This window comes from Myotis lucifugus, unplaced genomic scaffold (genome assembly GCF_000147115.1).
Source record: "Myotis lucifugus unplaced genomic scaffold, Myoluc2.0 scaffold_48, whole genome shotgun sequence".
Classification (NCBI taxonomy): Eukaryota; Metazoa; Chordata; class Mammalia; order Chiroptera; family Vespertilionidae; genus Myotis; species Myotis lucifugus.
In genome coordinates, this window is record NW_005871096.1 from 308,635 (window position 1) to 324,826 (window position 16,192).

The following is a 16,192-nucleotide window of genomic DNA, read 5'->3' on the forward strand; positions in this document are numbered from 1 at the left end:
TCTAACTAAAACTAAAGCCCTCGTCAAATGGAGGAGACTTGCTTACTGGAGCCTGGAAGGGACCTGATGTAGTTTTAACCTGGGGGAGAGGATATGCTTGTATATTTCCACAGGACGCAGACTCACCTGTGTGGATTCCAGATCGTCTAGTCCGACCTTATGTCTCACCACACTAGCACGCCTGACCAGTGCCCATCTGCAGCTTATGTGCAGCCCTGAGCTGGAACCACCTGTCCATTGGAAGAATCACGTGTGCCTCCTTTTTGTCTGTCCTGATGTCCCAGCTTTGTCCCACATCTCCTTTCCTTTTTTTCTTAATCTGATTACTTGTTTGCTGGTTCTTTGGTCTTTCTCCTTCTCTCCTGAACACAGCCTTTTCTAGAATCTCCCTACCCTACTGTTCCAGGAAGGGCACCTCCCTTTTCTGCCATGACTAGGGGGTGTCTGGTATATGCCTCATACGTGGAGTTGTCTTGTGCCAAGAGCCTGACATCCTGGGCTGAGAAAGCCCTGTCCCGGGACTCTCCTTTGTCCTATATTGGCCCCTCTTGCCCTTGTGTCAAGAGGGACCCTCTTCTCACAATCCAATTGCCCACAGCTGTTGCCTGAGTTCTCTGTTAATGCTGAGGTCACGGTGGCTGGTACCATGGATCTGTCTCTCGCCCAATGAAGTGAGCTGGGTCCTCTCTGGAGAAGAAACCTGGGTTCCCCAAGATATGTGATCAATGCCGGGACCCCGCCAGCAGGCGAGGGGATCCAAAGGCAGTTGCTGGGCATGGAGGCCACAAGGGCATAGGCTACCAAGGAGACAGAACTGAACCTCACATCACCCTGCTTGGCCCCGGAGCTTGGCTGGTTAGTCAAAGACGGGTAAGATTCCTCAGGGAGGAACAACCTAAGACAGGCACAGTCACAGAGGGGCCAGTAGGAGAGAACTTGGGGTTCAATAGAGGTGGGGCACAGATCCTCACCCCCCCAATGGTGCAGGGGCTTGAACACTCGCCCCTTCTGAGGAAGGTCTCCTTCCCCCATGGCTGCTTCTCGCTTCCCATGTCCAGCCCAGATAGGGACCCAGATAACGAATAGAGACTTGGCCCAGCTCAGATCGGGAACAGAAAGAGACTTGGTCCAGCTGAGATCAGTACCTAGATAAGAGACCTGGCTGACAGCAGCTTCCCTTTCACTGCAACAGGACTTGTTTCCCATTTCTACCTTGGACCACAGGGAAAGGGGCAGCTGAAAGAAAGGGCTGGAGCAGGATGCTGCCTTCTTCCCTTTCTTCTTCCTCTTTTTTCTGAACACTTCCATGCCTTGTAGTTCTTTTGCTTTCTTTTCTTTTTCTCTCTACTACCCTCCATCCTCCATAACAGCTGACCCAGAGAACACAGCTTACTCCTCCTTGGACACCGACACCACCATCAAGCACGGCCCTGATGGACCCTTTGATGCAGCCCTTCAACTCGCTGACACGTCGGGAAGCCCATCGCCAGTGATGCCGCCCGCTAGCCAGACCAACAAGGGCAACCAAACCAACAACTTGAGGACAGCTGAAATCATTGCTTGCCAGTCTTCTTCCGAGTCTTAAACAGCCCAATCTGAGAGGTGGCCGCTGATTTGCATGCGCTATCATTTAAAAAATAAAAAAGGGGGAGTTTGCCGGAGGCCGGTCCATCCTTGCTGCTTGACGTAGTCGCTGCAGGAAAGAGGCATCTGCACAGCATGTGTTTCAGTGGACCTGGCGTATGTAGCATACTGTTTTTAATATGTTTGCTCCCTTTAGCGCCATGTGTTTTAACCAAGGTCACCTCTCCGAGAAAGGTTGTTTCCCCAGGTGGGGATCTTTCCCTGAGGTTAGGGAGGGGATACAACCCCTTAATTAAGTGCCAGGCGGGTAGTTAAGCTACATGGTCTTTACTCCCTGGAATGGAGATGAGAAACACCTTAACCCTTGTAATAGAAATTGACGGGATTGGAATCGGCTGGTATAAATACGGATGTAATAAGACAATAAAACGTCAGATCCTCATCAGTTCCTGACCAGAACTCCGACCAGAACTTTGGCTGGAGATCCTGGCTATAGGTCCTGACTAGGCTGCTGACCAACTGAAGGCTGTCTTCGTGTCATTCCTTCTTCGCCGACTCCGTCCACACCTTTGGGGACCCCTGGACCTGCTGGGATTGGACCCCAGCACTGAGCCAAACCGGCCAGGGCCAATTTATTCTTTAATAATCTCTTAAATGTGTCCAGAAATAGTGATAGTCCAGGTGCCCGTATGGAAATAACATTTTGAAAGTGAAAAGCAGTCATTATTTCTAAAGCTGATAAAAGTTGTGTGTGTGTGGCCTGGCCGGTGTGGCTCAGTGGTTGAACATCAACCTATGAACCTGGTGGTCATGATTCGATTCCTGGTCAGGGCACAGGAAGGGGTTGCGGGCTTGATCCCCAGTAGGGGGCATGCAAGATGCAGCTGATCAGATCAGTGATTCTCATCATTGATGTTTCAATCTCTCTCTCCCTCTCCCTTCCTCTTTGATATCAATAAAAACATATTTTAAAATAAAGTTGTATGCATGTGTGTGTCTATATATGTAAGTATATACATGCATAAGTATAGAGGACTCCAACCTGCCATGGCTTGACTTACAATTTTCCAACTTTAAAATGTTGCAAAATTGATACCTAGCCAGTAGAAATATGCAGTCAGTACTTCAAATTTTTAATTTTGATTTTTCACCAGGCTAGTGACATGATTATGATACTCTTTCCTGGTGCTGGGCAGCGGCAGTGAATCATAGGACAAACAACCCAAACTCTAAAGTGTATCATGTTGCCAGCATTTTCTGGATACTGTGTATTGTGTTTTCGCATCCCATCATGTCTATGAAACACCCATCTGTGTCTCCTGCTTCAGCTGAGAAGAGGAAGGCAATGAGTCTTGAGATGAAACTCAACATAATTTCCCAAGTGCAGGCTAATGTAAGTGTTCTGAGCACATGTAAGATAGGCTAGGCTGAGCTATGACATTCGGTAGGTTAGGTGCATTAAATGCATTTTTTACTTAATGATATTTTCAGTTGAGGATGGGTTTGTCAGAACATACCCCCACTGTAAGTCAAGAAGCTCGCGCAAGTGTGCACACACACACACACACAGGCACGCATTGATATTTGTATGAAGTGACTTTGTGTCTGTGAAACTAGCTGTGCCATGTGATGAAGCTGTTTCTATGGAAACAGCTCATGATTCATGATCAACATAAAAGAAAATTACAGATGAAGGTATAAGGTAGACCTGACAGAGAAACTATTAATTCCAGAATTAAAATTTTAAATGCCATTATTACTCTTTTTTATGACTAGAAAAATTCTTTTATAATCATAACAAATGTTATTTGTTATTAAGTCCCTGCAATAGGCAAGGAGTTACATAAAAAGCATAAAAAATACAATCTGAAACTTCCTGGAGCTTATATAGTGTGAGAGAAAAGAATGAGGTTAATAAGTAAAAACCTTCTGCATGCTGAAAGATGATCATTGTTTATATTGGGTCTTTCGTCTTTTCGGGGTCTTGATTTTTTATCTGCCCAATACCTGTTCTCCAGCAGAATTCTCTCTAGTGTGGCTACAGAAAAGGTTCTGCAGAAGAAAGATGACTTCCTGTGGGTTTTGAAGTAGCTCTAGGTGCATTTGGGTGGGAGAGGATTGCTAGGAGGGAGAAATGATGGCCTCTGACATGAAATAACATTCTAGGCACAGGAAGGATTTCAGATAAATGTCATTGAACTGTCTCTCTGAAAACCACAAAACTGTTTCTCTTGACCAGAGAATTGTATATCATCACCCTGAAAATAATAGATCAGAAGAAGAAAAACCTCCCCATGAGTCAGAGGGTTAGAGTAGGCAGAGGCCCTAGTGTTCAACAAATCTATTCCCCCCTTTCATTCCCCCCATAGCGTTCAACAAATCTATTCCCCCAAACAAACCCTCACATTCAAGCAGGATATACTCCTAGCAACTTGCCTGATTAATCCTTTCAGCGACAGGAGCCAGGCATCTAGCCTCTGACTTTTCGGTTATATTCAAGGGGCCTTAAACCTGTGCTCCTTTTCAGTTGAGGTAGGGATGTAATACCTGATTGCTAACGGCTACCTACGAGCCCTCTTTATTTGAATATATTCCCTGAGCTGCTTCTCTGCCTCTTTCTCTAAACTAAATAAAACAATCTCTGAACATTCCTTTGTTTAAACAGATATCCTCTTTCTAGGAGACCATTTGGGGTGGTGGTGAATTCTTGTTTAAAATCATCCCCACCAGGCTTTCAATTGTTTCAGTTCTTCTGCAAAGCTCCTGGGAGCCACTTTTTAACTTCCTAGAAGCTAGGCTTCATTTCTCCGGGCACACCATTGGCCGCACTTGTGCTGTCTGTTATACCCAGTTTCATCACATCCCAAACACGATTTATATGAGAACTCACACTGATTTCACTGCTTGGAATCATTTTAGGGACACCATGGAGAAGAGAGCAGGTGCTACGTAAGTGGGCTCCCCACACATCTATTTTCCCCACCTCTATGGTTTTATGAAGGCAACTGAAACAGAATATAAAGATCACTTCTCTGGGGGAATTTGAAAAGTTTGGTCTCAATCCTGTCAGGGTCCAGGTCTTCCTAGATAAAGAACAATGCTGCTAGAGATTAAAGTTGACTGCACTGTAGTCGCTGTCTTTGGCCAGCACCCTTTCTCCATATCTCTAACCAGCCCATTTCAGCCACCACGTCTCTGGGCCCCAGGATTTCTCTCTGGACAATTTGCCTTATTTGTGAACAGAACTATAAGAGTCACCAAGAAACTAGTCTTTTTCGGGATAGTTCCAATTTTTACTATTCTACCTCAATGTTCCCAGAAGTACCTTATTCAGAAACAGAGAAGGGTAGAACAGATCGATGAATCTCAGAAGGCAGGTGAGGGTGGGTGGGTGAGTGGGAAGTGATTAACATATATGGGGGGTCCGTGGACAGACTATAGTATGGTGAAGGCCTGGGAGGGGCGGGTGCAGGGTGGAGGGGGTCAACATAATATTTTTAAGCAAAAAATTCAAAAGGATATATAAAGAACTATAAGTATCCCTCCAACTCATTCTCCTAGTCCTGGGTCCACTTCTAAGAGAAACCCTGTTACTCATTTCTTGTGTATTCTTCCAGATACTGCCAGTGCCTATACAAATATATAAATATATATGTTTCTAGAGAGGCTTCTTTTTATATAAGTGAGAACATTCACTAACATTGTTTTACTGCTTTTAGAATTCTGTCTTATCTCTTGACAATCTTCCCAATGCCCTTTAAGTTCTCACCATGGTGAATTACCTGTAGTTCCCAGAACACTCCATGCTGTTTTCAGGCACACCTGCTAATGCCTATGCCCTTCCTTTGGTTTGGAAGGTTTTTCTGTTCATTTGCAGCCTATACATGGTACGGACTAACCAACCTCTTTAAGATTCATGTCAAGCATTAGCCCTTCCCCATGCCTGAGAGACCACCCTTCCGTGCACCCACAGGATCCTGGACTTGTCTGTCTCTATCACAGCATCTACCACATTGTCCTAAAATAACTTCATGTATACATAGTTATGTACTCTGTAAAATACTTGAAAGTAGGGGGCATGTCTTGGTCATATTTCCATCCTTAGAGCCCGGTTTAGGCCATGAAAAAAGACTAATTGTCTAGGTTGGCCAGCCAGCCCCGATCAGCCTGACTGGGGCCGGCTGGCCAACCTCTCCTGATCCCTCCCCGGCCAGCTGGCCCCCATTGGCCCCTATTGGCCCCGATCACCAGCCAGGCCAAGGGACCCCACCCATGCACAAATTTGTGCACCGGGCCTGTAGTTGTCTATAAGCATATGTTGGGCCCAAATACCCAAGACCATGTTAACTATGGATGTTTCAAAATCTTTCAAAGGGGGAAAGTCTTCATTCTGGAATAGAAGATATATATATATATATATATATATATATATTTTAAAAGAGTGTAAATGCCACAGGACATCTCATCTACAAGAGTAGTTGAAGGAATGCTCTTGGAAAAATGGCCTTTAATCTTAAATATACAATATAATGATGGGTTTTATTGGAGCTGAAAGGGTGGGAATACCCTAGGCACTTAATGAAGGGGTAGCAGAAATAATTACTGGCAGAAAAATACTATGAAAATGAGGTAACTAGTCTCATGAAAGAAACCCACACCTCCTTTTTGTGGCCAGCCTTCTTTCTAAGTTATCACCTCTGATAGGATTAATTATAAACCCTTTCTTGAGCATTTCTGCCAAGTGCCATGTAATAGATTGTTACTTACTACTGACTATTGACTTCTTTCAGTAGATAACAGTTAAGAGATTTCATGAAATGCACAATCTGCTGAAAACAGGAGTATTCTAAAATACAGAAACTCGGTGGATGGTGGTTTTATGAAAAATAGGATTCAGTGCTCTGAAAAACTTTATGGAGAAATTCTGTACTAACATGTAATCAATTATAAGCATATATTCATCCATCTTCCTATTATCCTCAAGGATAATAATGCCGTTTGATTTATTAAACTAAATCATTTGGAAAAATTTAATACCATTTTTCTTTTAAAATGCTTTACCACCCTTGAGAATGCAAGTTTTCTTTCTTTTTTATATATATATTAGAGGCCTGGTGCACAAAAATGTGTGCACTCAGGGGGTCCCTCAGCCCGGCCTGTGCCCTCTTGCAGCCCGGGACCCCTCGGGGGATGTCCACTTGCCAGCGAGGAGCAGGCCTAAGCTGCAGTTGGACATCCTTAGTGCTGCTGAAGAGGCGGGAGAGGCTCCCGCCACCACCTCTGTGCTGGCAGCCATCAGCCTGGCTTGTGGCTGAGCAGAGCTCCCCCTGTGGGAGCGCACTGACCACCAGAGGGCAGCTCCTGCATTGAGCATCTGCCCCGTGGTGGTCAGTGTGTGTCATGGTGACCAGTCATTCCCAGTTGTTCTGCTGTTAGGGTCAATTTGCATATTACCCTTTTATTATATAGGATAGAGGCCTGGTGCACGGGTGGGGGCCAGCTGGTTTGCCCTGAAGGGTGTCCCGGATCAGAGTGAGGGTCTGGCTGGGGTGCATGGCCAGCCTGGATGAGGGGCTGATGGCCATTTGCAGGCTGGCCACAGCCCCTTCAGGGTGGGGGGGGGGGGTCTGGGGTGCCTGGCCAGCCTGGGTGAGGGGCTGATGGCTATTTGCAGGCTGGTCACAGCCCCTTCAGGGTGGGGGGTCCTGCTGGGGTGCCTGGCCAGTCTGGGTGAGGGGCTGAGGGCCATATCCAGGCTGGCCACACCCCCCGGCAACCCAAGCTCCCAGCCACTCCTTTTTTTCTTTTCTTTTTTTTTCAGCGCCTCCTTGAGCGAAGGGCAGGGCAGGCTGGAAGCAGGTATCTGGGATTTATTTATCTTCTATAATTGAAACTTTGTAGGCTTGAGCGGAGCCCAGGGCCGGCCAGGGCAGGTGGGAAGCTTGGCTTCCTCCATCGCCGGGGGCAGCCCAAGCCTCCTGCTCGCTCCAGCTCCATGGCCCCCGCCATCTTAGTTGGGTTAATTTGCATATTCTCTCCTGATTGGCTGGTGGGCATGGCTTGTGGGTGTAGCAGAGTGGCAGAGTGACAGAGTGATGGTTAATTTGCATCTTTCTCTTTTATTAGTGTAGACTAGAGACCCCTCGGCGTGGCCTGCAGGGATCGGGCCGAAACCAGCAGTCCAACATCCCCGGAGGGATATAGTAGTGTGTAAAGCAGCAGGCAGCCAGGAGGAGCCTGAGCCCGGCCCGAGTGCCACACTGCTCCCACTCATCCTGGGCCTGCTGCGCCTGCCACAGCCACTAGGTAGGCTCTCTGCTGCTCTGCTGTGGTCTCCACACCCGTCCTAGGGCGATATCTGCGTGCCCATGAGAAGCAGCTGTAGGCTCGCACCCAGTCAGTCCCAATGCTGGTCCCAATCCTGGTACCAGTCCAGATGGGGGAGGGGTATGCAGGGGGAGTGTCTGTGGGAGAGGCTCACAACACCGCAGCTGTGCTCACCAGCCCTGAGCCTGGCGCCTGGGCCCATCAGTCAGATGAGCGGCGCTCCCACTGTGGGAGTGCAATGACCACCAGGGGGCAGCACCTGCATTGAGTGTCTGCCCCCTGGTGGTCAGTGCATGTCATAGCAACCGGTCAAATGGTTGAACAGTTGCTTAGGCTTTTATATATATAGATTTTTATTGATTTCAGAAAGGAAGGGGGAGGAGAGAGAGATAGAAACATCGATGAGAGAGAATCATTGATCAGCTGCCTCCTGCACACCCCCCACTGGGGATCAAGCCTGCAACCTGGGCATGTGCCCTGACAGGGAATTTAACCATGACCTCCTGGTTCATAGATCAACACTCAACCACTAAGCCATGCAGGCTGGGCAATGCAAGTTTTCACTTATGTGTGTTTTGAGGGTGCTATTAAGACTTTGGGAGGCATGCCAAAACAGAAAGCATCAGACATAAGTGATATTCAGTTGAGATAAACACCCTTGCTACCAGACCACCTGCTGGAAAGATTTTAGGTGCAATAGGTAAATCCTTTAGGATATTCCAGTCCTAGAAAATAACAGTTTCCTTATGTTTCACATTAAGTGTTGAAAAAAGTATTAGTTTGGCAGTAGTGGAACAATGTTCCCAGTTTGAATACAATGGACAGTATTAGACAGAAATATTTCTAATTTGGTCCTGGTTCCAATAATCAATACAATATAAACCAAGCATCAGTCAAGTCTCATTTTGAAGACTATTGAGCCAACATTTCTCATTTCTGTCTTTGGGGATCTGTTTAACTAGGAGAAAAAAAGGAAGATAATGCCATGACCAACTAAAATGGTGATTCAAGAAGCCTGAATTGCCTGCAGTAATTGCTGCTATGTTCCAAGGAGACTACCATCATTTGTACTCAGTGGGAATTCAATAAATACTTGTTAGTTGACACATATAAAGGGAAAATAAAATGGTACAGATGGACTCCAACTAGAGAATAAGATGGAGAGGAAGAATCTTGATTTTGATAATCTGAACTCTTTAATGGTCTAAGTTTATATCATTGAATATCTGAATTATAAATAGGTTTAGCAATCATGTCATTTACCTTCATTTTACAGAGAAGACACCTGAGGCCCAGAGAAGTCAAATGACTCACTCAAGGTTCCAAAGCTAAATTCCAGGGATAATTTTTGAGTTACCTAGCAGATAGGAACCAGCTCCTGGAGTAAGGCTGCCTGGTTTCAAATTCTGGCTCTGCTATTTGCCAGCTATATATCTTCTGAACAACTCTTTAACCTCTCTCAACCAAAGTCTCCCTCTCTCAACCTCATAGTAACTGCATAGCCTTAAACAGAGGATTAAATGAGCTACTAATACAAAAGGAAAACCTATTTAATAACCATACTTGATACATAGGATATGTTCAGTAAATGTTACTGTTGTATTACACATTTTAATACCCAGTGTGGCCTTGTGATCCTAAGAACAAAGGCTTTCAAATGTGAACTCAAACTCTAAAAAATCTGGATAGGATTGCTTAGAAGTGGCTTGAGGCATAAAAAGATCTTTATGTTCTCTCCAAACAGAGAGGCAGAGGGAATTTTTTCCTCTGTCAGCTTTTCCAGATGGTAGAATATTGTAACCCAGCACCTAAAAGTGAGACCTGATCGATTACTCATATAAGACAAAATTTTATTTATGTCTTTATTTAACTGCTGATATCTGTTCCTCCCTTTAAATGGTACTGACCTATTTCCTCTATTTGCAAAGGAATTCTATTATAACCTCAGAGAATTTACTGACAGCAGCAAGAGTATGTTTAGGCTATTTTACAAAGCTATTGCAAGCGCCTCGGTAGGGGCAAAAACAGTTTGCAATGTTCTCTATCCTGAAGAAGAGAAGTCATTGGTGTTCTGTGAAGCAGCAGGATGGCCGTGTCACAATGACAGTGCTTGGCAATATTTTCACAGCCATCATTTAAGGTTGGCTGACTCCTAAGTATTGACACAGTGAGGAGGGCTGCTTATTAGTGTAAGTCAAGCCCTGTGATCCAGGCTCTTGCCTTTATTCTGTTGCTTATCATCAATTACTAAACTAAATTTTCCTTTTGAACACAGCTACCTGTTTAAACTACCTGGAAATTCACTTGAGACTTAATTTGGAAACTTGGAATAATACTATTCCTAGAGAAACTTAACAGAAAAAAAAGACGTTCATTTCTTAATAATGCTAAATCTTAGAATAATGTACTGCAGCCTTTGCTGCTCAAAGTGTGTCCACATACCAGTGACTGGCATCACTGGGAGTTGTTAAAAATGCACTGTCCAACCCCATCCCAGACCTCTGATTTAGAATTTGCATTTTAATATTTTAAAGTTCAGAGTGATTCCGATACACTTAAAAGATAGAGAAACACTGATTTGAAGAAATAGGTGGGGAGGGGAGTGATTCTGACAGGTGGTTACTATTTTGTGTTACCAAGATGATGGTAAATAGAGATAAACTGAAGTGAGTAACAGAAACCTGGAATCAAATATTAAAATAACAACAGCAACAACAGTGGACTTTAGCAACACTGATGTTTAGTGAATTATATTTGCTTTTCTTTTAGGCATTATTTATACAGTTGACTTATTTTAGTTCTGTTTTTTTTCCTTTTGGTTGTTTTTATTATTTATAATTTATATAAGAAAATTCACAGTTGCATCTATCCATGCATGAAGGAAGGAAAGAAAATAAATACATCTATTACTGGGAATGGCTACTTTAAATCAGGACTCGATAGATGTAGAGTCTTCTGGGAGTGGTCACTTGGGCCATGGTGTCTTTAGATCAGGGGCAGGGTGCTCTGTGGTTGGAACTCCTACTTGTTCAAAAGAAGCCACCTCTTTAAAAGTCCTTGAAATATGAAATACAAGAGTTCACCCACTTGTTTGCATGTAGTTAATATCATGTTTCCCCAGTCTACTACAGCTACTACAAAGAGAAGACTTGCTTATTGTTATCTGTTTCACTGGGCTTATATTAGGAGATGTTAGTGGTTACTTTAACACAATTTCTGGAGGCTACTGTCTCTTTTTTGTCCCAACTGCCTGCCTCCTGTTCATTTTTAATCATCCTAGAAAGTGTGTGTGTGTGTGTGTGTGTGTGTGTGTGTGTGTGTGTGTGTGTAGGGCTTGACAGAAATTGTCGAGAGGTTAATATAACAATAAATGGAAATCACAGTGGTTTATAGTCACTGGCACATACACAATATATCACATGATGTCAGAAGAAAATCTTTCTTAATTCAATCAATAATATTATTTCCTGAAAAGAAAAGCCTTGCTCTTAAGTATCTATTTTTTTTTTTCTGCATTAGTATTATTGTACAGAGGCTTTGCATTCACTGCTCAGTAACTATGATTCTGGATAGCAGAGATCATTGACTGTAAAAGCTGTCTATTTTACTTTTTTATTTGGGAAAAATATTTTCTATCCTGAGTATATAAATCAGAAAATATTTTTGATATTATGCTAGTCTTTAAAACAAACAATGCCATAAACCAATATGGAATTATACTATAATTTAAAAATAACAAAATTAACATAACCTAGTTTCAAACCCATTAATGTAATGTATGATTATCATGTCATTTTCCCAGCTATGGATGGGTGGATAACAACAATAATGAATAAGAATATAAAAATGAGCAATGCTTTAGTAATGAATTTTTGTCTGAATTTTCCTTAAAGCTATTTTATTACATTATTTGTCCATTCTTATTTTTTAAATTAATTTTGGTGAACATTTCCTATTACATAACTTCAAAAGTTACTGTCCATCGGGCTACTAAGACATGATTAATAAAATAAGCAATGGTGTTATTTCCCATAGACATTTCCCCCCTACTTACATTATCTAAAAACTAAAGCATATTATAGACCATTCTCTTAACCAGGATAAACTATCCAGGCTGTGTTTATACAGAACCCTCAATCCTAAAATTCCTCTTTGTTTTCCATTTTTCTTGGAGTTATTTCCAATCTATTCATTTCAATGTTTTGTCAGAGAAAATATTAAATAAACCTCGGGTCTTGTTGGTAGCTATCATTAAAAGGAGAAACAAAGAAGAATAAGCAAGTCAAGTTTTATTATTTTTCAGTGCTAGTGCTTTTTATTTTCCCATATAGCTCTAACACTTTTGTGGAAAGGTAATTCATATTTTAGTAGAAGGTATTTTTCATTGATTTATCTGCTCAGTGAATATTTTTTTAAAGCAAGTACATATACACATCGCGGAGTGAGTAAATAGATTGTATTATTCCATCATTAGGAGCTATTTCCATTGGCACCGCAATTAAATTATTTTTCTGAGCCTATATATGAAATTCAATACAGAGCTTTTTTTGTTGTGGTGGTTGTTTGGGTTAATAGAAACTTCCCAATTCAAATAAAAAAAACTGAAAAGGTGTTTGTAAATATAGTCAACAGAATTATACATTTTTTACAATTCTAAAAAGTATAATGTGCCAAACAGAATACTGACTACTGGCAAAGGCATTGATTCCCTTTGAGCTCTCCTAATCCTCTTCTATTTTATAAATTACCTATGTGGGTACTTACAAGGTGCCAAAATAAAAGAATAAAAATATTATTATTTATCTACATGATACAAATTACTTGTTTTTTTCTAATTTGTTTAGCTGCAATAGCATAGATTGAGTATGATTTGCATATGTACACATGTTATTATGCTACCCAATGTTTGTAAATATTGTGTTTTGGGTTGCTTTGTTTTAGTGACACGTATGTGAACAAAATGTTTTAAATAAGTCAGTCTATTAAAAATCTTTTCCACATCAGAAAATATTCATTGTGCATTACTTTTTAAAAATTGGTTTTCTTTTTCTAATACAATAATTAGATGACTTATTTTGAAATAGTATTTTAAATAAGCTATTTGAATCTGGGTAGATTACTATTGGGGTGAGCACTTCCTAAGATATGTAAATGCCTAATCACAATGTTACTAATATGACATAATTACAGTATGTCAACTGTAATTGAAAAATCAATTTAAAAAATAAAGTTGGGTAAGTTACAACTATAAAATACAGAAATGTAATAGTCATACTTTTTATTATAATCATATTCAATAGATTATAAACGTATTTCTCCCTTCCTGTCCAAATCTTTAAAAATTCTTAAACCTTAGCATGTTAAAATAGAATGACACACTAGTAATGAAATGAAAAGACAATTCAATAGCCTTTACAACTATAAACGGATAAAATCCCTAAAGGTTTTAGTCTTTAAATTATTCAGGCTCTCTAAATTTCTGCTGCCACAATATTTTTTTCGCAAGCGGAAAAAAATGACATGTTGCTCACCTAGATCTAGCTGTTCCCTAGGTGGTTGGTTCTAGAAAAGCAACAGGCTTTCCCCCCTGCCTTACCGGAAGCAACAGTTAGAAACTCTAACAACTAGAAAACTGCTACCCCTCAGTGGTTGGAACCAGCCAATAGAGAAACTGTCAGATATGATTTCAATCCATTTTTGCAATAGCTTCAGAAAGGGAGGAGAAAAAAACACACAATAGAATGTTAACCCTTGGAAATGAAAGGACTGCGCTGTTAACTCTCGCCCCCTTCCTTCCACCATCCTTTTAATCAGCAGGCTTTTGCAGCACGCTTAAGTTTCCAGGGCAAAACAAAGCAATAACCCGAGTCATTCTGTTTCATCTTAAATTTACAAAATGCAACAAGGCAAATTCATCAACCCCCCACATGGGAACAACACGAGCCTGCCCAGAAGCTGGCTTGAGCGCTTTCGTGTTAGCAAGCATGGACTATTGTCTCAGCCTGTTGCTCCTGCCACGGGGTGTGCTGGAGCCTGGAAGGAGGGAGGGGACACTGAAACCTCCTCCGTGTGCTTGTGTACTCGGTGCTGGGACTGAGTCTGTCCGGCTCCAGGCTGCGGGGAACGGACCTGGAGAAAAGGAGGCTGCGGACCAGGGTCCGAACACCCGAGTGCAGGCCGCCTGCCGCCGGCAGATGGTGCCCTCGGCATCGGAACACCAAAGGAAACCCTGCTCGGTCCTGCTCAGACTCCGCCCCACCCGATCCGCGGCTGCCAGTCACCCGTCTTTCCCCAAATAGTGCCGCGCACGTTTCCTCCGAACGCCGCAGTAGCCCGAGTGTGTGCGTGTGTGTGTGCGTGTGTGTGTGTGTGTGTGTGTGTGTGTGTTCCAAATACAAACCAGGGGCCACAGGGTGTGTGTGTGTGTGTGTGCCAGAGCGGGGAGCGCACGCGGAGTGGGACTCCCGTGGCCGGGGCGAGATGACCGCCAATGAAACGCAGAGGACGCGGGGACCGGTCCATTTCGTATCTGCGTAAGCCCGTAAGCCCGTCCTGAGACCACTCACCATGTTCACTTCGGAAACCATGTCTATGCTGGCGACATCGATCCGCATCCCGACGTCCACGGGGGGCCCTGCCGGGGAGATGGGACGTATTAGGGGCATATTCTCAGAGTGGCGACAGACTGGGGAGGGGACAGGGGCTTCCTTGGCACTTCCTACATTCTGAATGGGCTCCCTGGACTCCCATCCCTCCTAGCGGGGGGCTGGGGGGGGGCAGCTTGGGAAAACAGGTGTGGGCACACGCGTGATGCAGTGACTATGCAGAGGGTGTGTCGGGCCGGGGTAAGGTTGGCTCTGCCTGGGGTTTCATCCACCTGCTACTGGGGGGATCCTGTGTGCGTGTGTGCGTGTGTGTGGGTGCGTGTGTGTGTGTGTGTGTGTGTGTGTGTGTGTGGTGTGTGCCCAAGGCGTAGGGCATAGTGCACGCTTACGAAAATTACATGCTTTTTTTTCCTGACATTTATCTTTGTCAGGAAAAGAGAACTAGGTGTGGGTTACAGGTTGAAAAAAAAGATGAAGCTTTACCTCCAAAGTCCGGCCGCAAGCGAATGTCATATCCTTTGAGCAATCTGTCCACTGTCTCTTTCACGTATGACATGTTGCTGGGCTCATTGGCGCTGAAGGGAAGAAGTAGGGACCGTATTCAGAATGAGCACAAACTGCGAGCAGACATAAAAATAGATAGGCACACCTACCCCCCAATAACAAGCTACATGATCCAGCAAGCATGTAACAAGAAAAACACTCAGGAAGAAAAAAAAAAATAGCTCACCTGTGTGCACAACAGACCATGGCAATCATCACAGGGAAAGAGAGAAGCCCCAAACTCTCTCGATTATGCACTGTCCACATTACTAACTCTGATTAAAGAATTGTCTTTTCGGCGAAGATTCAAGGAATGCAACTTAGTCGGCGGCAGGGCAGTAATTCCCGAATGGACCTGCGCATGCGCAGAGGGTGCTCTCGACCAAAAGACACCTTGTGCCTTGCAAACAATATTCCTAGTGGAACAGGCAACAGATTTCAATCCCTTTAAAGTTCCTGTTTGTGGTGCTCTGCGTCCTCGGAGTAGTCGGAGCTATCCTGCTGTTTGCTTGTTGGGAATCCTACGTGCATGTGTATTGGGATTGGAGGTTGCTATGATCTTTTCCTCTCTGCCCTCAACCTGCCTTTTTTTTTTTTTTTTTTTAACTCAACTCGCAGGCATCTGGCTAAGGCTGCCTGTGATTGGCACCTTTCATTAACAGTCACACTGGTCCCAGAACTGGGAGTTTGGAGAGAGGGCGGTTCTCTGGTCGCCAGTGTGTGTGTGTGTGTGTGATGGGAAGGGGGAGGGAGGAACGCTTGGCGGCGGGGTGGGGTGGAGAATGAAGTGAATGAAGAGGGAAAGCCAGAGAAGAAGGGAAAAGGCAGAGGAAACCCAGGAATATTTGAGGACTCCAAGAATCTGGTCCCCCTGGGAGGCTTTTTAAGACTTCCCTGTTAGAGTAGCCCTTCTCTGCGGGAGGGGGAGGAGGAGGGGCGGTCAGTTCCCGCCCGCCCCCGCTTCCTTTCTTCCCTCCCCCTTTTAGTCTCTGCAGCCTAGGATGGAGGTAGGAGGGGGGAACAAGCAATGAGACAGCATCTCTGGGCAGGCTATCCTTTTTCTAGGGCCACTGGCCCCAAGTTCCACTTTTCTTCTAGGTTCTAGTGAGGAAAATCTCTTTCATAAATCGCCA

General features: G+C 43.8%; 1 protein-coding gene across 1 annotated transcript in view; it reads right to left on the reverse strand.

The window, feature by feature from the left end:
- LOC102432079 (gamma-aminobutyric acid receptor subunit beta-1) overlaps window positions 1-15,693 on the reverse strand; it is a gene marked incomplete at its 3' end in the record, with an annotated part of 263,385 nt that extends 247,692 nt beyond the window's left edge. The window contains exons 1-3 of the mRNA XM_006088450.3: window positions 15,247-15,693; window positions 15,000-15,091; window positions 14,478-14,545 (exon numbers count right to left, since the gene is read on the reverse strand). Of these exons, the coding sequence (XP_006088512.2) occupies window positions 14,478-14,545; window positions 15,000-15,091; window positions 15,247-15,326 (240 nt within the window). The remainder of the gene's footprint in view (window positions 1-14,477; window positions 14,546-14,999; window positions 15,092-15,246) is intronic.
- Window positions 15,694-16,192: the final 499 nt, after the last annotated feature.